The 23160-nt window shown below is 40.5% G+C and overlaps 1 protein-coding gene across 1 annotated transcript; it reads left to right on the forward strand.

Moving 5' to 3' along the window:
- The first annotated feature begins 2517 nt into the window (after window positions 1-2517).
- On the forward strand, window positions 2518-21748 carry LOC139375427 (NACHT, LRR and PYD domains-containing protein 3-like). Its single transcript, XM_071117207.1, has 11 exons — window positions 2518-2595; window positions 4465-4517; window positions 6064-6177; window positions 12012-12058; window positions 14366-16154; window positions 16270-16443; window positions 18574-18744; window positions 18916-19086; window positions 20333-20542; window positions 20643-20677; window positions 20965-21748. The coding sequence occupies exons 1-11, from the start codon at window positions 2551-2553 to the stop codon at window positions 21528-21530; spliced, it is 3375 nt and encodes a 1124-aa protein (XP_070973308.1). The 5' UTR covers window positions 2518-2550; the 3' UTR covers window positions 21531-21748.
- Window positions 21749-23160: the final 1412 nt, after the last annotated feature.

Consider the following 23160-nt stretch of genomic DNA (forward strand, 5'->3'; position numbering starts at 1 on the left):
CCCTCATCACGCACCACCGGATCATCGGGCTTCCTCTCTGCAGCCGGATCGTCAGGCTCCCATGCCTCAGCCAACTCGCCAGGCTCTTACGCTCCTGCCGGTTGGTCGGGCTTCCACGCCTCAACCGGCTGGCCCAGCGCCCATGTCTCGGCTGGTTCGCCCAGGTGGGAGGCCGGGTGGTGCTCTACGGTCACGTCTGCTCCCGCAGTACCCATGAACACAAGTTTGACACATGAGTGTGTCGGGAGTCATTTTTATGCCTTCGTCTTCAAAATATCACAGCTTATTTCAGCATATTGATTATGAATTTAGACATTTAAAACCAGTGTTTTGACACTCGGCTATAACTCAAAATACACGACAACAGAATATAAACGGCAACTGTAACAATTTTTCAACAGCATTCTATTTAATCCAGTAAAAACTACTGAATGAGCCCAAAACATGTGGTATGATTTATTGATTTTGATGATATTATTGAAATCGTGAAAATACGTTTGTTTTGCCTGTCAGAACTCCTAAACTACAACACACAATCTAACATACTACTAAGACCCAACACGGTATTTCTTGAAGCTTACAGCTACTGTATATTCACAATTACCAAAGTTTGAAACCGTAAATGATTCAACTTATATTCCAAAATGAGTTTACCAAAGTTGAGACTTAACTATTGAACAAGAACCGATCAACTCAGATTTAGATTAGAGAGCCGCTTTCTTGTCGATTCAGTGTGACAGCCTTCTCACCCGCACTTAAAACGCGCACAGAGGCTCAAGGTCATCCACACACTAGTGCTGAGCGATTAGTGTTTTTGAGGTCACTTCACGTTTCAGTTCGATAAAAAAAATCACTGTTTTCAATTTCGCAAATGTTTTAAAACTTTAAATGCGTTATGAAATAATGACATGAAAATGATTTTAGGGCAGGTTGTCAGCTCTATCTGCCCGGACGCTAACTGCCAATCATGATAAGCACCCGGCCCGTTAGAGTAAGTTCGAATTTCCCCGTCTGCCCTTACGCTAACTCACCAAGACCACCCAACCTGTCTATTAGGTTAGGTTCAAAACAAAGAAATCAAAACGTCTGACCTGCGTGAACATCTGTAGGATGATTTTAAAGAGTAGCTTTTTGGTAAACTCCGTTCCCTTCTTTGTCAATTACACACGCTGTGCTGTTCATCAGTCTCTTCCTATCACGAGACAATTTATAATATTGTCACCCATCAGACTATTGTCAATTTAGGCTACATCTATAATTATGATGGGCCAGTGGTCGCTCAGACCTTCTGGGGGGACTGTGAAACTGTGGATGCCACTGATAGACTTATTTAGAAAAATGTCAAGGACGGAGGTGGACATGACTTTAAAATTGTAAAGACATTAACATTTTAAATATGTTCCAAAGACATCGGCAGCTGTTCTAGCGTTAAACAATTGCAGCCATGGTTGCCAATTGGTTGTCAACAGCCTTTTGGCTATTGTAGTCTTTTGACTGTTAACAAACCGGAATCTCTAAAGTTGTCAGAAGTGAGGCATGCAGCATGCAACTAACTGTGCCAGCGCCTGACCTAAAACCAACCCGTGATCTTACCGCATTTGACCACTTCCTGTTTTTTGCTGTTTAACAGGAAACCAGACTTCTAGGAAACCAGTTTAAGCAAAGATTGTCTATTAAATTGACAAGACAGTCAAGTAACCGCTCTAAATATGGAAATACATGTCCTCAGATGGAAGACAGGCAGGAGAAGGCGAGATCAGGTGGGACTATTCTAGCCAATGAGAGGACAGATGCGTGTGTGAACAGCAGGCCATGGAGATAGACACTGTATATAGACATAACAGGACATTTGAAATATATTTAAGATTTTTTAACTTTTGTGAGTGTAATGTTCATTTTTGTTTGTATTTCACTGTTGTTTATCAATTTCACTTGCTTTGGCAATGTAAACATGTTTCCCATGCCTATAAAGCCCCTTAAATGGAAAATTGAATTGATAGAGGGCTCATCTTTGTATCTGTGCCATTATAGTGTCTGACAATATGGGCAGCGTCATTGAGGCTATCTCCATTTTTAAAGAAGTAAATGTTGTTCTTCTTCATTGGCTGATTGCTCCCAAATCATAGGAAACCCCCACCCACTGTACTGCTTTAAAATGGTGGAAGCCCTCAATGGCAATGTCCATGCTAAAACAGATTATATCCATGACCAGTCCTCTCTCTATGACAACTGGCACAAGATATAGTCTTTTTTTTTAAAAGTTGCCGAAATGCCACTTTCCTCTACTTATATCAGTGTATTCGTAACAACTCAACCATTACAAAATGTATATTCGGTAAAATAAGCCTCACGTAGCAAATTCGCAATACATTTTTCTGTTACCAAATTTGACTGTTACCAAATTCAACACTCTCATTTGACTCCGTACAAAAACTCCTCACTTTGTGCGATTATTTTTGAGGATAGATTTTGGCCGAAGTGAAACCTCTCGCATACCTCTTCCTCTCTGGTTTAAAGCTACCTAATAACCAGTGCCATTTTCTGTGTCAAATGCAATGGGGTGGTTCCAAGACCAACAGTAAATACACCAAACCTGTAAGTCTGTTTTTTTAAATCCACATTTTTACAGTCCCATTATACTATTTTTAATAGTTTATTGATGTTCCTGATTGTTTTCGGTGGCTGCTGTGGTGTATCTGTTCTTGATAATAAGAGGGGAACCCAGTGTGAGGAATATGTGAACCCTTGTTTGCTTACATTCTGTCCCGCTCTCTTACATCCTGTTTACCCAGTTATCGAAAAAACACACCCATTTAACCTGAACATCAACAACGTTGCTATGTGATTTGAATCAACACTATTGTGTTTCGTGATCTCAAGCTTTAATATTTTGTGATTCCTCACCAAACCGTGTTTTAGGGACCATCCGCTGTAGAAATCTGACTGCCTACATTTTCACCCGATTCTACATGTAAAATCTGTGAGCACTCGGTTAGCAAATTATAGCCAACACTGTACTTTGTTCAGAGGTGCTAAGTACTCTCGGCCAGCAAACGCTATTGGTGTGTCTGAACCCTTAGATTTGAGGTTGGTTCAGGGGTTTGTCTCATTAGTTCCATTGCGGCGCATATTCTCGTCTGATATTTATGCAGACAATGTCCTAGTTATCGGCACCCCAAAAGGCTGCATGACTCTGGGGTTGGTTTTAATCGTGTTCGAATCACTTCTAGATGAACACATGATGGCAACATTCCTGTGTATTCATAGTATGGATGTAGGAGATATGAAAATGAAAGTAGTCCTGTTTTGTAGTATTGCTATAGGTCTAGCGGGTGTGTAAGAAATATATTTGCTATTTTCACAGCCGGAATTATGAGTGCAATAGCTGTCGGTGGGGTGAAGGAGCTGGGATTTGATGAATTAGCAAGTTGTATGTGTGAGGAAGGCTTGGCCACTCACTGGCCAATCAATTAGTTCCATGGCTTAATTCTGCATGTGTTGGTCTCAAGTTTTGTAGGTTACTGACAGTCTCTACTTTGTCATCAACTCCAATGCTCGTAATCTAACACCTACCTCAGACCACTCGTAGAAAAGCTAAGTGTGTCGTTTGATGCTTTTTTTGCCCTCCATGCGTCACTTTGTACACAGATCTCCACTCAACATAGAATCACATGGTTTATCCATCTCTATGTGACCATGATAACTTCAGAACAAAGTTGACTACAAATACCAAGTTGCCAATATATTTGTAAATTATAAAAAAATAAATAATTAAAAAGCATTTTTATATATATATATATATATATATATATATATATATATATATATATATATATATATATATATATATATATATATATATATTGTTTTCATGAGTGACTTGGTGTATAGAGAGAAGAGGAGAGGGCCGAGCCCTGGTAGACATCAGTAGTAGGGGCCGAGCCCTGGTAGACATCAGTAGTGAGGGCCGAGCCCTGGTAGACATCAGTAGTGAGGGCCGAGCCCTGGTAGACATCAGTAGTGAGGGCCGAGCCCTGGTAGACCTCAGTAGTGAGGGCCGAGCCCTGGTAGACCTCAGTAGTGAGGGCCGAGCCCTGGTAGACCTCAGTAGTGAGGGCCGGGCCCTGGTAGACCTCAGTAGTGAGCCGTCTTGAAGCTTGACTGGTTAGTGTAGCTTTTACTACTTGAGAAAAAGTTACAGGGACTCTGTTCAAAAGGTTATCTTAATTTGAACCCTGCATTTGTTTCTGTAGCCCACCAGAGGGGTGTGATTTTTGTAAAGAGGGTGTGCTATCCTCAGTGTATGAAATCTGGATCACCTACTTTCGGAGATACGCTCGCCAATCCAAAATGGGTAGATTTTGGGAAGTGTGTTGCCAAATATCTGCGCTATGCTCAGGAAAATGAGAAAATGCCCCAAAAGGTCTTCCAGTGACATCTTTCTTTTTCCTTTCACCTCACCAGAGGAGCAAGATGGAGAGGAAGAGAGAAGGTGGTTGTGGCCATAGATCTCCACTGTAAGTTTGTGTGTGTGTGTGTGTGTGTGTGTGTGTGTGTGTGTGTGTGTGTGTGTGTGTGTGTGTGAGAAATCAACAAACATAATCTTGGTCAGACTTTTGGCAAGTCAAGATGATGAAAAATACCATAACACATAATCTGCTCTACTGTGTCAATCTCCAAACTAAATATATATATTTTTTAATGTTAAGGAATGGATCATGAATTGTCTACTCGTATCTGATAATCATTTCAAGTAGCATGCAGACACAATATCAGTCCGATTTATTAAAGGTACACTATGCAGAAATCACTCATTTGCTTGTTGCTGAACTTCGAATAGTTTGCCTAATTTCAGTTTGTGACAAAACAAGCAATTGTAGTCTAGGTAATCATTGTACCATCTAAACCACTTTTGAATATATTTTCCATAACCAAAAATATAGTATTTTCAGCTGATTGAAGCTGGTGTACAAAACAGAAAGTAAAAGATACAAAAAAACTAAATGTAACTTAACAGGAAGCATAAAAATAGAGCAGATAAAACAGATCTACCACTTCTTAGACTTGCTTTCAATAATGTTTTATTTAATAATTATTAAACAAGGCAAGTCAGTTAAAGAACAAATGAATAAGAATGACAGATCTACTGTATAATAGTAATAAAAATGTCTTTTTGAATTTGGTCACCCAAAAAGTGGATGTATTACAGATTTAATTAAACAGAAATGTAACTTTAAATGAAACTCACATGGCCAGATGAGCTAAATTACGAAACGGTGATACATCAGACTTCTTGCACACTGCCGTTTCTGTGCTCAAATCCATGCTTGTTTCTAAATGTGTGTGTTTTAATATAATAACAGCCGGGCCACTATCAGTATGATCATTAAATCAGGGCTAAAGCTATTTATTGTGTCGTGGTGTTGTGGTTAGGGGCAAGGAGACATGTTGGTGGTAGGAATGTTGTTTTAAAAAAAAAATGCACATCAATGTCCCTTTTCATTATATTACTCATTACATTGTACTTATTCATTCAAATATATTAACAAAAAATGCATGTTGCATGCTGAAGTGTAAAACTAAATGACTAAATAAATTACACTCCAAAATCACATATTCAGAAGTTTTCAGACCGCTGATGTACAAAACTCAGGTCTCAAAATGTGCAGGTTGTCATGAATCTTGCCCTGGTGGCCATGCTGCAGAGTGGTCACTAGCTGGCACATACAATCTGATTTTAAACCTTACCCTAACCTTAACCACACTGCTAACCCTAATGCTTAACCCTAACTTAAAATTTACGATGTAGCCAATTTTGACATTGCAGCTGGCCCATTTAGCGTAAAAAACAATCGCTCAGTTTTGCCTCCAGGACAAGATTCATGACCATAAATATCAACCACAACATTGCAGAATGTGATGTTGCAGTGTAACGTGCCTTTTAACTTGAAGTGGCATTCCTCCAATTGCAATTCGACATCGCACAAAACAGAATCCAGATGGAAAATGTCTCCACTGTGTCAACTTCAAATAGAATGAACCTAGTGTCTTTGTTTTTATCAGGGTCCATCAGGAGAGACCCGGCTCACCTGTACCCAGCTGTGTATCTATGAAGAGTGAAAATTCTATATATCTGCCAATCGACTTCAGTGGTGGAGACTTTACCCATGAACCAAGGTACAGTAAAACAATATATATGACTATATATTTGCAATGAATGAATTACACAAAAAATCGAAGTCACATAGTCAGGTTTTTTCAGTCATCCGTTGTACGAAAACAGCAGTGGTGGAAAAAAGTACCCAATTGTTATACTTGAGTATAAGTAAAGATACCATAATAGAAGATGACTCAAGTGAGTCTCCTAGTAAAATACCAGTTGAGAAAAAGTCTTAAAGTATTTGGTTTTAAATATACTTAAGTATCATCAAATCCAAATCAAATCAAATTTATTTATATAGCCTTTCGTACATCAGCGGATAAGCCCTTCGTACATCATAAGTAAATGTAATTGCTAAAATATACTTGAGCATCAAAAGTAAAAAATAATTTCAAATTCCTTACATGAAGCAAACCAGACTTCACTATTTTCTTGTTTTCTTTTTAGCCAGGGGGCACACTCCAACACTCAGACATCTTTTCAAATGAAGCATGTGTGTTTAGTGAGTCCACCAGATCAGAGGCAGTAGGGGTGACCAGGGATGTTCTCTGTTTAGTGAGTCCTCCAGATAAGAGGCAGTAGGGGTGACCAGGGATGTTCTCTGTTTAGTGAGTCCTCCAGATCAGAGGCAGTAGGGATGACCAGGGATGTTCTCTGTTTAGTGAGTCCACCAGATCAGAGGCAGTAGGGATGACCAGGGATGTTCTCTGTTTAGTGAGTCCACCAGATCAGAGGCAGGAGGGATGACCAGGGATGTAATCTGTTTAGTGAGTCCACCAGATCAGAGGCAGTAGGGGTGACAGGGATGTTCTATTGATAAGTGCATGAATTAGACCAATTTCCTTTCCTGCTAAGCGTTCAAAATGTAACGAGGACTTTTGGGCGCCAGGTAAAAAAGTATATCATTTTCTATAGGAATGTGGTGAAGGTAAAGTAAAAGTTGTCTAAAATATGAATAGTAAAGTTCAGATACTCCCAAAAAACATCTTGAGATGTACTTCAAAGTATTTTTTACTTAAGTACTTTACACCACTGCAAAACAAATGGACTCAACTTGACATAGACTCTGAAAACCAGACCGCTGGGAACAAACTGGTTCAATTAACGTTGTTTCAATCTAATTTGTTGACGTATTGTGACATGGCATCTACGTGGAAAAAATATTGGATTTGAAAAAATCACCTGTTGTTTTGAGGGTGAAATTTCAACCACAGGATTATGTCATCAGGGTAACCACATTTCAACATAGACAAAACCTTACACAAAATATGTTGAATGTGTACCTTTAAAACAATGTCAGATTTTCAACGTTATATCTACAATCAGAAGAAAAAAAACAGTAGGTTGGGCTACACCTCCTAGGGGAGAATTGATCTATAGCTACGGTTTGGTCTCCTACCCAAGGCTTTAACCATTCCCAGCCCTGCTTAGCTATGATATTTGTCCCTGATCAATACCGACGTGATATCGTGAGAATGATTGTTGAGAGATCTCCACTTAAAAACAAAATAGATTCCCTGTTGTCTATAGAAGTAATCTCAAAGGGTAGGTTTAACAGAGCAAATTAAATATGACCATGCTTTATCAATCATCAATGATGCTATTTAGGACAATATTGCATTTGCAAAGACATCAACAGCAATTGTTAAATTCAACCCAGAATTCAACAACAAAAATTGTCAATAGCATAAGCCTTGGGTTTCAAGCTCTGGTTGATTTAAAATTCAATGATATTTAGTGATCTTGAATTGTGTTTCATTGTCAACGCAACCAAATATCAACATTTGAAGATAATGTATCTTCTGCTTGGATGGTTCCATCTGTACCATTGACTTAGTCTGACTTAGTCTGTCTTTAATGTCAGTTTTTCCACAAATTAATAATTGATATGTTGAATTCACTTCTCCATTGCAACCAAAAATCGAAGATAAAGAATAGGATTAAATCAAATCAAATTTGTATTTTAAAGTGCTTAAAAACATTTATTTTATTTAGTCCTATTCTATAACATAGATTTTTGGTAAAGAGGGAGATGTGAATCCAACATACATTATTAATTTGTAGACAAACTGAAATTAAAGCCAGACTAACAAACCGGAATTAAAGCCAGACTAACAAACTGGAATGAAAACCAGACTAACAAACTGGAATGAAAGCCAGACTAACAAACTGGGATTAAAGCCAGACTAACAAACTGGAATTAAAGCCAGACTAACAAACTGGAATTAAAGCCAGACTAACAAACTGGAATTAAAGCCAGAGTAAATTAGTGTCTCAGATCCAAGCAGAAGATAAATCTACTCCAAATGTTGATATTTGTTTGCGTTGTCAACCAAACACAATTTAATATTTATTTTGTAAGACAGTAAATAGCCTAAAATGAAGGCTGTTTTACAAACTAATGTAACATTCAACCTTAAAATGAGTAACACATCCATGGCCACATTTTGAGGTTACTGTAACTATAAACGTCTTCTTATGTAATCATATAAAGCGTGCATGTACAAGACAGCATGCAAGGGTCGCCGCATGTCAGTGGAGATCTTCACATTGCTGTAATAATCTGTCAGAATCTCAAACGCCATTGATCACCATGCAGTCCAGGTTGTTTGGTTCTGCTATTAGACGAAGCACAGTGATAACACATTAATCTGATGTAGAAATAAACAAAATATCTGACATTGTCTTCTCACTTCTCACTGTGATTTTAAATGGTTGAAAGCGCAGAGATAAAAATGTGGGTGACAATTAAACCAAAAATCTGACATTGTTTGTGCATTGGAATATGGTTGTGTTTTTAGATGGTTGAAAGCATCTAAAAACAACTTATATTTCAACTAAATATTACTCAACTATCCACATTAACATGATGTAGGTTACCCAGTGGGAGGACTGGGGTCAATTTGAGTTGAAGGCAGTCAATTCAGGAAGTAACAATTCAACATTAGAAAAAAGCCTATATATTTTCAATGACTGAGGAATAGAATCTATTTATGTACATTTTTTTTAAAACTTTATTTAATTAAATGAAAATCACTTCCTGAATTGACTGCTTACAAGTTGAATTGACCCCAACCCGGCTGGAAACATCTGACAATGTGATTTTTCGAGAGAAATGTTCCTCTACAGTAAAGTGGTATTCCTTAAATCGCAGTTGAACATACCACAAAACAGCATCCAGATTAAAAAACAATGTTTTTCCATGTATGAATATGTTATCCAATGTGTTTCCATAGGCTAATAGCATTAAGGCCAAATCCAATGTTTCAACAACAACAAAAATCTCACCAGTCTACAGACAATGCCACATAATTACAAATCAAAAACAGTTTTCTTGAAATTGTTGCTAATATATTAAAAATTAAAAACACAAATACCTTATTTACATAAGTATTCAGACCCTTTGCTATTAGACTTGATATTGAGCTCAGGTGCATCCTGTTTCCATTGATTATCCTACAACTTGATTGGAATCCACCTGTGGTGAATTCAATTGATTTGACATGATTTGGAAAGGCACGCACCTGTCTATATAACGTCCCACAGCTGACAGTGCATGTCAGAACAAAAACCAAGCCATGAGGTCAAAGGAATTGTCCGTAGAGCTCCGAGACAGGATTTTGTCAAGGCACAGATCTGGGGAAGGGTACCAAAAAATGTCTGCAGCATTGAAGGTCCCCAAGAACACGGTGGCCTCCATCAGTTTAGAACCACCAAGACTCTTCCTATGGCTGGCCGCCTGGCCAAACTGAGCAATTGGGGGAGAAGGGCCTTGGTCAGGGAGGTGACCAAGAACCCGATGGTCACTCTGACAGAGCTCCAGAGTTTATCTGTGGAGAACCTTCCAGAAGGACAACCATCTCTGCAGCATCTGCAACACTGGGAGACTAGTCAGATTGAGGGGAAGATAAACGGAGCAAAGTACAGAGAGAACCTTGATGAAAACGCTCGTGACCTCAGACTGGAACGAAGGTTCAACTTCCAACAGGTCAATGACCCTAAGCACACAGCCAAGACAATGTAGGAGTGGCTTCGGGACAAGTCTCTGAATGTCCTTGAGTGGCCCAGCCAGAGCCCGGTCTTGAACCCGGTCAAACATCTCTGGAGAGACCTGAAAATAGCTGTGCAGCTACTCTCCCCATCCAACCTGACAGAGCTTGAGAGGATCTGTAGAGAAGAATGGGAGAAACTCCCCAAATACAGGTGTGCCAAGCTTGTAGCATCATACCAAAGAAGACTTGAGGCTGTGATCCCTGCCAAAGATGCTTCAACAAATTTCTGAGTAAAAAGTCTGAATACCCACGTAAATGTGATATGTCAGTTTTTTTTTTTTTTGGGCTAAAATTTCAAAAAATCTGTTTTTGCTTTGTGGGGTACAATTTAGAATCAGTCTGTAATGTAACAAAATGTGGAAAAAGTCAAGGAGTCTGAATCTTTTCTGAATGCACTGTACAAGGGTTCTAAAATTCAAAATCAAATAGCTACATAAATGATTCATGGTATGACCATCATAAAACAATTCTTAGCATTCTCAAGTATTTAAGGAAAGCAAATTGGCTTGCCCCAGAAGTGTAGAGTTCCAGTGACAAGAGGATTTTGAGATATCTATCTATTTCTGATGCTAGAAAGTGAATAAAAGTATATTGTATAGATCAATAAAAATAAAGAAGGCTATTTAAACATCTTTACAAGTACAGTATTTATTTGTTATTTTACCAGGAAGTTGACTGAGAACACATTCTCATTTGCAGCAACGATCTGGGGAATAGTTACAGGGGAGAGGAATGAGCCAATTGTAAACTGGGGATTATTAGGTGACCGTGATGGTTTGAGGGTCAGATTGGGAATTTAGCCAGGACACCGGGGTTAACACCCCTACAATAAGTGCCATGGGATCTTTAATGACCTCAGTGAGTCAGGACACCCGTTTAACATCCCATCCAAAAGACAGCACCCTACACTGCCCTGGGGCATTTGGGATATTTCTTTAGACCAGAGGAAAGAGTACCTCCTACTGGCTCTCCAACACCATTTCCAGCAGCATCTGGTCTCCCATCCAGGGACTGACCAGGACAAACCCTGCTTAGCTTCTGAAGCAAGCCAGCAGTGGTATGCAGGGTGGTATGCTGTATAATCACTGTTTGTCAGTTTTATGTAATTGGTGTTACCACCTTGAAAATCACTCATTACAAAAATATACAAGCGCCTTGAGCATTTTCTCCAGTGTGCAAATTGTTACCAGGAGAGGGGTCTGTATTAAAGAAAATGATTAGTTAATCACACCCTTTTAGTGTGTTATAAATGTTTGTGTTCTGTTGAAACTATGCCTTTTCTAAATGCAAAATGTAATTTAGTGTTACTCAATTTAATTAAGTGAAATAACAATTTGAGCAAAATGATTAATCATATAACATTTAGTCAATTATTTTTTAAACATTGATGACCTTAGATTTTAGAATTTGTGGCCTCCATTAAAGAAAATCCTAATTTTCCTAAAATGTCTCATTGGTGTTACCATCGTTGGTGTTACTACTCCTACTGATGGCACAATGTTATCATATTGGTCAAAAAAATATTTGAAGTAATTAAGCTTCTACAAATTGCCATGCCTAAATGCCACCATAATTCAAGAAACACCTACATGTGCAGAGTGCAGGGTTGTTTAGTGCACATGAAAGGGTATCCTGAACACAGGTCTCACAGCCACTCCATATGTACTGTAAAATAGGCCATGGTTGCCTGACATTTTGTTTTCATGATAAGAGTCAAATGAAAACATATTTTTCTAAACAATTGAAAGCAAAACATGTTCTGCAAAAAAATATTCTGAATTGCTTCTTCTTTTTTTCAGAACAATTGGTGACCAAGAGCAGAGGTCAGAGTCAGAGATTCCGAGTGGTCAGTACACTTGTTCACTGATTGGCCAGCTTTAGGCCTTTCTTGGTATCAATTCATAAGGAATGGACTATGATTGTTTAAATTAAATCATTGATAAATGATACATTGTTTTCAAGGGATAGTTCTCTCAAAATACAGCTTCATGATGTTTTCCAACTTGTCTTGGCTGTAGTCGATCCCCAGGAAAGTTGTTGTGTGTGTTTCGATAACACTTTGCTACGACACAGTGGAGCAGCTAAAAGACCTACTGTTGTCGCGACGCCCCAGTCGACACCCCAATCATGTAAAGACTTCATTTTCACACAAATTATGGTGCAGTGAAACATGATGCCATCATTTATTCAGTAAACAGTGTCAGTGTGGAGGACAGCAAATGGTTACTGTAGTCTGATGTCTCCTCTCCTACATTACTGTAGTCTGACGAGGGCTCCTCTCCTACATTACTGTAGTCTGACGAGGGCTCCTCTCCTACATTACTGTAGTCTGACGAGGGCTCCTCTCCTATATTACTGTAGTCTGACGAGGGCTCCTCTCCTACATTACTGTAGTCTGACGAGGGCTCCTCTTGTATTACTGTAGTCTGACGAGGGCTCCTCTCCTACATTACTGTAGTCTGACGAGGGCTCCTCTCTTGTATTACTGTAGTCTGACGAGGGCTCCTCTCTTGTATTACTGTAGTCTGACGAGGGCTCCTCTCTTGTATTACTGTAGTCTGACGAGGGCTCCTCTCCTACATTACTGTAGTCTGATGAGGGCTCCTCTCTTGTATTACTGTAGTCTGACGAGGGCTCCTCTCCTACATTACTGTAGTCTGACGAGGGCTCCTCTCTTGTATTACTGTAGTATGACGAGGGCTCCTCTCCTACATTACTGTAGTCTGACGAGGGCTCCTCTCCGATATTACTGTAGTCTGATGAGGGCTCCTCTCCTGTATTACTGTAGTCTGACGAGGGCTCCTCCAGTATTACTGTAGTCTGACGAGGGCTCCTCTCCTACATTACTGTAGTCTGACGAGGGCTCCTCTCTTGTATTACTGTAGTATGACGAGGGCTCCTCTCCTACATTACTGTAGTCTGACGAGGGCTCCTCTCCGATATTACTGTAGTCTGATGAGGGCTCCTCTCCTGTATTACTGTAGTCTGACGAGGGCTCCTCCAGTATTACTGTAGTCTGACGAGGGCTCCTCCAGTATTACTGTAGTCTGACGAGGGCTCCTCTCCTGTATTACTGTAGTCTGACGAGGGCTCCTCTCCTTTATTACTGTAGTCTGACGAGGGCTCCTCCTGTATTACTGTAGTCTGACGAGGGCTCCTCCTGTATTACTGTAGTCTGACGAGGGCTCCTCTCTTGTATTACTGTAGTCTGATGAGGGCTCCTCCTGTATTTCTGTAGTCTGATGAGGGCTCCTCTCCTACATTACTGTAGTCTGACGAGGGCTCCTCTCTTGTATTACTGTAGTCTGACGAGGGCTCCTCTCCTACATTACTGTAGTCTGACGAGAGCTCCTCTCCTACATTACTGTAGTGTGATGAGGGCTCCTCTCTTGTATTACTGTAGTCTGACGAGGGCTCCTATCCTATATTACTGTAGTCTGACGAGGGCTCCTCTCTTGTATTACTGTAGTCTGACGAGGGCTCCTATCCTATATTTTCTCTCGTCCCGACTCCTGGGTGCTGCTTGACTTTCGCGCTCTACTCTACTGTCACCCAGAATTCTGCAAACTGAAGTGGATTTCTCAAGTATGGAGCAGAATATTCTGCTCATATCTGGCCAATGTAGGGGTCTGTAATTATGTGAATGTTAGTTTGCGCGCCATCAAATGATCATGTAAAATGTATTTATGCAGTGAACTTGTTTCCGCTCAGATCAGTCATATAGAAAACTTTGATAAATCAGATGTACACTTTTGTGCTCAACCGCCTCTGTGGAAAAAAATGCATATCCAAAAATAGCCAAGGTAAGTGGACAAATCATATGAGATTGTGTTTTGAGTGGAATATCCCTTTAATTACCCTCTATACTGCTAGAGCTAACGAATCAAAATGAGGAGTTATCATCCTTCATATCAGTGTTTCTAATGTTGAGAGTCCATAGGACTGCGTGTCATTCCTCCTAATACATTTCTTTGACCACTGATGCTGAAAATTATAAATGTAACTGTGAAAAGAATGGTTTCAGGATTATGGAAAATGTATTTGTAATTTGCATTCCCCCAAAAATAATTATCAGGGAACATTGAAATATCTGTTAAACTACATCTGTAAAGTTAAGGATTTTGCTATTTATAATACTTGTTTCATCAAATAGATGAACTTCATCTGGTGTACCAACTCAAATCTACCCTGAAGAAGAGACATGAATGCATATTTGAGGGAATAGCTAAACAAGGCCACTCAACACTTCTCAATAAGATCTACACAGAGCTCTACATCACAGAGGGTGGAAGCGGAGATGTCAATAATGAACATGAGGTGAGACAGATTGAAACAGCTTCCAGGAAATCAGCAGCACAAGGGACAAAAATCAAATGTAACGACATCTTTAAACCCTCACCTGGACAAGACAAACCGATCAAAACTGTGCTGACAAAGGGAGTTGCTGGCATTGGAAAAACTGTCTCTGTGCAGAAGTTCATTCTGGACTGGGCTGAAGGAAAAGCTAATCAGGATGTCCAATTCATATTTCCACTTCCTTTTCGGGAGCTGAATTTGATGAAAAATAAAAAAATCAGTTTGAATGAACTTATAGATCACTATTTCATTGAGATTAGAGAATCTGGAATCTCCAACTTTGACAGCTACAAAGTTATGTTTGTTCTTGATGGTCTGGATGAGTTTCGACTTCCTCTAGACTTCAAGAACAACAAGAGCTGCTGTGATGTCACAGAGTCAACCTCCGTGGATGTGCTGCTAACAAACCTCATCAAGGGGAATCTGCTCCCCTCTGCTCTTGTCTGGATAACATCCCGACCAGCAGCAGCCAATCAGATTCCTCCAGAGTGTGTTGACCAGGTGACAGAGGTACAAGGATTCAACGACCCACAGAAGGAGGAGTACTTCAAGAATAGAATCAGTGATGAGAACCTGGCCTGCAGAATCATCACACACATTAAGTCATCAAGGAGCCTCCACATCATGTGCCACATACCAGTCTTCAGTTGGATTACGGCCACTGTTCTAGAGAGACTGTTGTGTCAGGCAGAGAGTGGAGAGATGCCCAGGAATCAGACTCAAATGTACACACACTTCCTGGTATTTCAGACCAAACAAGGGATTCAGAAGTATCTTGAAGACCATGACCGAGATCCACACTGGGATAAAACGATAATTCTCTCTCTGGGAAAACTGGCCCTCAAACAACTGGAAAAAGGCAATCTGATCTTCTATGAGGAAGACCTAAGGGAGTGTGGCATTGATGTCAGAGAAGCATCAGTGTACTCAGGAGTGTGCACACAGATCTTCAGAGAGGAGTGTGGGCTGTACCAGGAGAATGTGTACTGCTTTGTGCATCTGAGCATCCAGGAGTTTCTGGCTGCGTTATATGTGTTTCTCACATTCAACCAAAGCAGAGAGAATCCACTGGTCAAAAAGAGATCTTCATTCAGGGACCAGGAATCATCAATCGGACACAAATCTACGATCGACTTCTACAACAGTGCAGTAGATAAAGCTTTACAGAGCGAGAATGGACACCTGGATCTGTTCCTCCGCTTTCTTCTGGGCCTTTCACTTGAGTCCAATCAGACTCTCCTACGAGGCCTACTGTCACAAACAGAGAGCAGCTCACTGACAAATGTGGAAACAGTCAAATACATAAACGAGAAGATAAGAGAGAATCCCTCACCAGAGAAATGCATCAATCTGTTCCATTGTCTGAATGAGTTGAATGACCACTATCTAGTGTGGGAGATGCAAAGCTACTTGAACTCAGGAAGTCTCTCAGAAGCCAAATTGTCACTTACAGAGTGGTCAGCTCTGGCCTTTGTGTTGCTGACTTCAGAAGAGGAGCTTGATGTTCTTGACCTAAATAGATTCTCCAGTACAGAGGAATGTCTTCTAAGGCTGCTGCCAGTGGTCAAAGCCTCCAGAACAGCTCTGTAAGTACTTATAACGGTTTCATAACTTGGCTGGGTGCGTTAGACTTAATATTTTGGCAGTTATGTTTGAAAATGTTCATTATGTTGATTCAATTTCAATTGATGTCCTATTCAGGTTGAATAGATGTAAACTCACAGAGAGATGCTGTAAAGAGTTGGCATCAGCTCTCAGCTCAAACTCCTCACAACTGAGAGAACTGGACCTGAGTGACAATGACCTGCAAGATTCGGGAGTGGGGCTGCTGTATGCCGGACTCGGGAATCCACAGTGCAAACTGGAAACACTGAGGTGAGGTTATTTACATTGGCCCTTATCAAATGAAGGTGCACAGATATGATCATAAAGTGGATTTTCCTACCCAAATATCGCGACGTAAGGGTGTGTGATTATGTTAGTTTCATGTCGCATGCAGGTAAACATTGAACTCTGATTTAACAATCAGATCCGTCAAATACGAAACTTTGATAAATCAGGCACGCACCTTTGTTGGATCTGAACCACTGCCACTCGTGGATTACGAGTCCTGCGTATCACACTATTGCTTTTTGTCGACTCCGTCACTGATGGCTAACCACCTTCAGATTGATTTCGTTGGTCTATTGAATATATAGAATATTTTCTGCTAAATATTTTTTTTTTAAATCACTCTTCTGCAAGATATACATAAACAATTGAAGTATTTTCTGTGTTAGACTTAAGAGATAGTGTTTGCTTTGTATATGTTGTATTATGTCCTAAATCTAGAAAAAAAACATGCCAAAATGCTAACTCAAATCAAATCAAATGTATTTCTATAGCCCTTCTTACATCAGCTGATATCTCAAAGTGCTGTACAGAAACCCAGCCTAAAACCCCAAACAGCAAGCAATGCAGGTGTAGAAGCACGGTGGCTAGGAAAAACTCCCTAGAAAGGCCAAAACTTAGGAAGAAACCTAGAGAGGAACCAGGCTATGAAGGGGGGCCAGTCCTCTTCTGGCTGTGCCGGGTGGAGATTATAACAGAACATGGCCAAGATGTTAAAATGTTCATAAATGACCAGCATGGTCAAATTATAATAATCACAGTAGTTGTTGAGGGTGCAACAAGTCAGCACCTCAGGAGTAAATGTCAGTTGGCTTTTCATGGCTGATCATTAAGAGTATCTCTACTGCTCCTGCTGTCTCTTGAGAGTTGCAAACAGCAGGTCTGGGACAGGTAGCACGTCCAGTGAACAGGTCACGGTTCCATAGCCGCAGGCAGAACAGTTGAAACTAGAGCAGCAGCACGGCCAGGTGGACTGAGGACAGCAAGGAGTCATTATGCCAGGTAGTCCTGAGGCATGGTCCTAGGGCTCAGGTCCTCCAAGAGAGAGAAAGAAAGAAAGAGAGAATTAGAGAGAGCATACTTAAATTCACACAGGACACAAGATAAGACAGGAGAAGTACTCCAGATATAACAGACTGACCCTAGCCCCCCGACACATAAACTACTGCAGCATAAATACTGGAGGCTGAGACAGGAGGGGTCAGGAGACACTGTGGCCCCATCCGATGATACCCCCGGACAGGGCCAAACAGGCAGGATATAACCCCACCCACTTTGCCAAAGCACAGCCCCCATATCACTAGAGGGATATCTTCAACCACCAACTTACCATCCTGAGACAAGGCCGAGTATAGCCCACAAAGATCTCCGCCACGGCACAAACCAAGGCGAACCCACACAGGAAGACCACGTCAGTGACTCAACCCACTCAAGTGACACACCCCTCCTGGGCACGGCATGGAAAAGCACCAGTAAGCCAGTGACTCAGCCCCTGTAATAGGGTTAACCCTGAAGCATTTAATAGTACTATAAAACAAAATAAATATAAGTTCAGAGTTTTTTATTACATAGTTGAATCATCTAATGTTAGAATTAAACAATCAATATTAACAATATTTTAAATATATATTTTGATAGACCAAGGTATCAGCTATCATACCATGTAATGGAACAACTTAATTTTGTAGAAAAATATAAAACACATAAGACGCAAATTACTGGATTCATGTCGACTTTGTCAGACACCATAAAAGGCGTTTTTTAAATTATAGTCCACCAAGTGTTTTAAGGCCTTAAGAGAAATGTTGATTGTCCCGTCCTTCAAACAGCAACTTTTTTTCTCAGTCTCATGGCAAAATATGTCAAATAGCACGAGAACAAATGATCTGTTGGCATTTATAAAATAGTACCAAAACTTCCTGTTTCCATTACAGCGGTTATGATTATTTTTTTATACTGTATGACTTTTCTCACATGAAAACTGTGAATGGAAATGTGGTTAATGAGTCTATTGTTATGCCTCGGAAGTGATAATGGCCTGTTACTTTTATGAGTAGAATCTAAGTAGTGGATGATTCTTATCCAATTTGTGCTGTCCAACTTGTTTCATTTTAGGTTGAATAGCTGTAAACTCACAGAGAGATGTTGTGAACAGTTGGCCTCAGTTCTCATCTCAAACTCAAACCTGAGAGAACTGGATCTGAGTGACAATGACCTGCAGGATTCAGGAGTGGAGCTGCTCTCTGCCGGACTGGGCAGTCCAACCTGTAAACTACAGACACTGAGGTCAGTATTACTGGCATCGTTGAAGAGCAGAACCTTGTTGAATTCCTTAATTTATAATATTTATTTGAAAGCTTTTGAAATAAACATAAATTCAGGGAGGTCTGGTGTTACACTGTGCAAATACAGGTGAATTTTGATTCCATTTGTTTTGTCCAACTTGTTTTCTTTTAGGTTGAATAGATGTAAACTCACAGAAAGCTGTTGTGAACAGTTGGCCTCAGTTCTCATCTCAAACTCAAACCTGAGAGAACTGGATCTGAGTGACAATGACCTGCAGGATTCAGGAGTGGAGCTGCTGTCTGCTGGACTGGGGAGTCTGCAATGTAAACTGGAGACACTGAGGTGAATTATTTAGCAACTTGACTTTACAACCATATATTAACTTTGGCCCTCATTTATTAAATGAACGTGACTGATCATAAAATGGACATTTATCAATATCAACGTGGTCATATGGTGTGTTCGAATTAACCCCACGTCTGCTCTGAGATGTGCGTACAGTCAGTTTTACTGGTGAACAAGTGAACGTCTGTACATGATATATCTTCTCTGCTCTACTGTTCATACAACAGTGGATTCTTCTACCCAAATATGGTGATGTTGGGCATGTCATTATGTTAATTTCAGGCTGCATGCACGTGAACCTTCAGGTCAGATTTATGAAGTGAATTCATGTATGATCAAATCAGAGGGCTTGAACTGACTTTAAAAAAAACGTTTTATTTATTTATTAGACATTTTGCAGGATGAAATCTCTTGAGATGCGCCATCTCATTTTCAAGAGTCCAAATGGAAACAACAAAACAATACTTAGTAACAAGAACAATATGGCAACTACTGTCTAATAATATTAACAATTAAATAATAAATATGGCTGCTACTGTCTAATAATATTAACAATTAAATAATATGGAAACTACTGTCTAATAATATAAAACATTTAATAATAATTATATTGCAACTGTCAAATATATCGTCCTGAATATGAAACCATTTGTTTAGAAAACAAATATCTCTGTAAATAGTTGTCAAGGTGTGGGGTGTAGCTGGTGCAATGAAAGTCAGGCTCAGGAGAGCAGAGATGAGTGGACAAGGCAACTTTACTGAGGCAACATCATAAGAATAGAAGGCAACCGCGTCTCAAAAACAAATGCCATCAGAATAGGTGAGGCAGCACTAAGTACAAAATAACAAGGTACAAAGTACAGGCTGTCAAAAAGCATGGGTGTAAAATAGAACCCGGCGCAAACCAGCCGGAAGAGTGCCAACCTGACAAACAATTACACACACAGACATGGGGGGAACAGAGGGTTAAATGCACGACATGTAATGAGGGAATGAATACCAGGTGTGTGGGAAAACAAGACAAAACAAATGGAAAATGAAAGGTGGATCGGCGATGGCTAGAAGACCGGTGATGTTGACTGCCGAACGCCGCCCGAACAAGGAGAGGGACTGACTTCGGCGGAAGTCGTGACAATAGTTCACTCCTGATAACTCTAGTGTTAGTGGCCGCCCCCAATACATTACAATTCCACTTTACATTAGCCACTAGGATGTAGCTTTCATTTTTTAAATTTTGTTTTAGGCTGGACCGATGTAACATCACAAAGAAAAACTTGGAAGAATGTTCCTCAACTCTCAGCTCAAACTCATTCCACCTGAGAGAACTGGACCTGAGTTACAGTCAGCCAGGAGACCCAGGAGATCTAGGAGACCCAGGAGATCTAGGTGACCCAGGAGTAGAGTTGCTCACTGCTGCCCTGGAGGATCCTCAATATCATCTCAAAACAGTCAGGTAAAACAGTTCTGTTTTTTTAATCTGTAAAATGTATATAAATGTACAATATACAATAAGGTTTTCAGAGTCACTTCATGTCCTTGTGCTTTTCTTGCAGTGGCCACGGTGAAGAGTTTTTGCTGTTTCAGAGATGTAAGTTATTTGCTGTTAAATGAAGCTTTTATATCTTGAATAGGGCATATTACTAAGTATCCAAAAAGTATGAAAGAACAGCACACTGGTGAAGGCGGACGGCCAACCATGACAGTCATTTTTCACTGCAGTGTATGAAGGAACAACACATTTTTTTCATGTAGTTTTTATCGGGCTTTTTACGGATGAAGTCGGTTGTCCGTCTTCACTAATATTTAGAAGATTGTTCTGGATACTTACAGCGCATTGCATAATGACTTTTCCATACTCTGTTCTTCCTTGTTTAGCCTCAGTAGTTGCATGTGAGCTAACACTGGACCCGAACACAACATACAGACATCTCTCTCTGTCTGAGGACAACAGAAAGGTGACATGGGAGATAGAAGAGCAGCTGTATCCTGATCACCCAGACAGATTTATGGACTGGACACAGGTGCTTTGTAGAGAAGGTCTGACTGGGCGCTGCTACTGGGAGGCGGAGTGGAGCGGGGATGTGGTTGATATAGCAGTAACGTATAAAGAAATCAGCAGGAAAGGAGTAGGGAAAGACTGTGGGTTTGGATTTAATGACAAGTCCTGGAGAATGTTGTGCTCTGATCAGAAGTACACTGCCTTGTACAATAATAAGTGTACTTTCATACCGGTCCCTTGCTCCAACAGAGTAGGAGTGTATCTGGACTGGCCGGCTGGCACTCTGTCCTTCTACAGCATCTCCTCGGACACAGCAACTCTACTGCACACGTTCCAAGCCAAATTCACTAAGCCTCTTTACCCAGGGTTTAGGCTTTGGGTTGGTTCTTCAGTGACCCTGTGCCATGTAGACACCAAAGCCATCAAAGAAACACAGTCATAAGTTTGTCGTGATAAATGTGACGGCCACACATTTGATGTGTTCAGTGAAACATAATACCAATTAGTGGAAAAAAGATCAGAATTTGGCTGCCTAACTAAACGCAGCCATTAAAAATCAGTTTACTCATGCAGTTTAAAATTCACTTTGCATAACACACCAAGCTTTAAAAGACGCATGGTTTTAAAATATCCCCAAAATATTTATTAAAAGAGAGAACTTACCCAAGCCTCCTCATTTCTCCTTCACCCAAATCCAGATAGCTGATGTTCTGAAAGAGTTGCAAAATTTGGACCCCTACAAATCAGCTGGGCTAGACAATCTGGACCCTCTCTTACTAAGATTATCTTCTGCAATTGTTGCAACCCCTATTACTAACCTGTTCAACCTCTCTTTCGTATCCTCTGAGATCCTCAAAAATTGGAAAGCTGCCACGATCATCCTCCTCTTCAGAGGGGGAGACACTAGACCCAAACTGTTACAGATCTATATCCATCCTGCCCTGTCTTTCTAAGGTCTTCGGAAGGCAAGTTAACAAGCAGATCACCGACCATTTCGAATCCTACCATACCTTCTCCGCTTTGCAATCTGGTTTCCGAGCTGGTCATGGATCCACCTCAGCCATGCTCAAGGTCCTAAACGATATTGTAACCGCCATCGATAAAAGACAATACCGTGCAGGCTTATTCAACCACCCCGCCAAGGCCTTGGACTCTGTCAATCACCACATTCTTATCGGCAGACTCAACAGCCTTGGTTTCTCAAAAGATTGCCTCGCCTGGTTCTCAGACAGAGTTTAGTGTGTCAAATCGGAGGGCCTGTTGTCCGGATCTCTGGTAGTCTCTATGGGGGTGCCTCGGTTCAATTCTCGGGCCGACTCTCTTCTCTGTACACATCAATGATGTCGCTCTTGCTGCTGGTGATTCTCTGATCCACCTCTACGCAGACGACACCATTCTGTATACTTCTAGCCCTTCTTTGGACACTGTGCTAACTAACCTCCAGACAAGCTTCAATGTCATATAACTCTCCTTCCGTAGCCTCTAACTTAATTGAAAGTAAAACTAAATGCATGCTCTTCAACCGATCAATGCCCGTACGTCCAGCATCACTATTCTGGACAGGTCTGACTTAAAATATGTGGACAACTACAAACACCTAGGTGTCTGGCTAGACTGAACTCTCCTTCCAGACTCACATTAAGCATCTCCAATCCAAAATTAAATCTAGAATCGGCTTCCTATTTCGCAACAAAGCATCCTTCACTCATGCTGCCGAACATACCCAGGTGCAGCCGCAAAGCACCATCAGCGGCCGTCTTATTCTGTTAAGGTGCTGTGCAGAGAGATTCTTTAATGAATCTATGAGATGGACCATATGTTGATTTATGTACACTAGACTGATTTCTAAGGATGCCAATTTTTGTATTAGTGATCTCATGATGGTAATTGTCTGTTATTGTGGGTTTATTGATTCAATGTTTGATGCTACTGGTTCTACTATGTTGTATTGTGGTACCGTATGTATTCATTAATGCTGATTGATTGATGCTGCTGTTAGCTATGCTATGGTTGTAAGACAACAACCACCCGGGCCACTGCCTGTTCATTAATGCTGTTTGATTGATGCTGCT

This window comes from Oncorhynchus clarkii, chromosome 19, assembly GCF_045791955.1.
Source record: "Oncorhynchus clarkii lewisi isolate Uvic-CL-2024 chromosome 19, UVic_Ocla_1.0, whole genome shotgun sequence".
Lineage (NCBI taxonomy): Eukaryota > Metazoa > Chordata > Actinopteri > Salmoniformes > Salmonidae > Oncorhynchus > Oncorhynchus clarkii.

Excerpts from the sequence above, each read along its gene's own strand:
- LOC139375427 (XM_071117207.1), top strand. The coding sequence starts at position 2,551 with ATGCAATGGGGTGGTTCCAAGACCAACAGTAAATACACCAAACCT. Across the intron at positions 4,518-6,063 it reads TGTGGCCATAGATCTCCACT|GGTCCATCAGGAGAGACCCG; the intron begins GTAAGTTTGTGT and ends TGTTTTTATCAG. Across the intron at positions 6,178-12,011 it reads GACTTTACCCATGAACCAAG|AACAATTGGTGACCAAGAGC; the intron begins GTACAGTAAAAC and ends TCTTTTTTTCAG.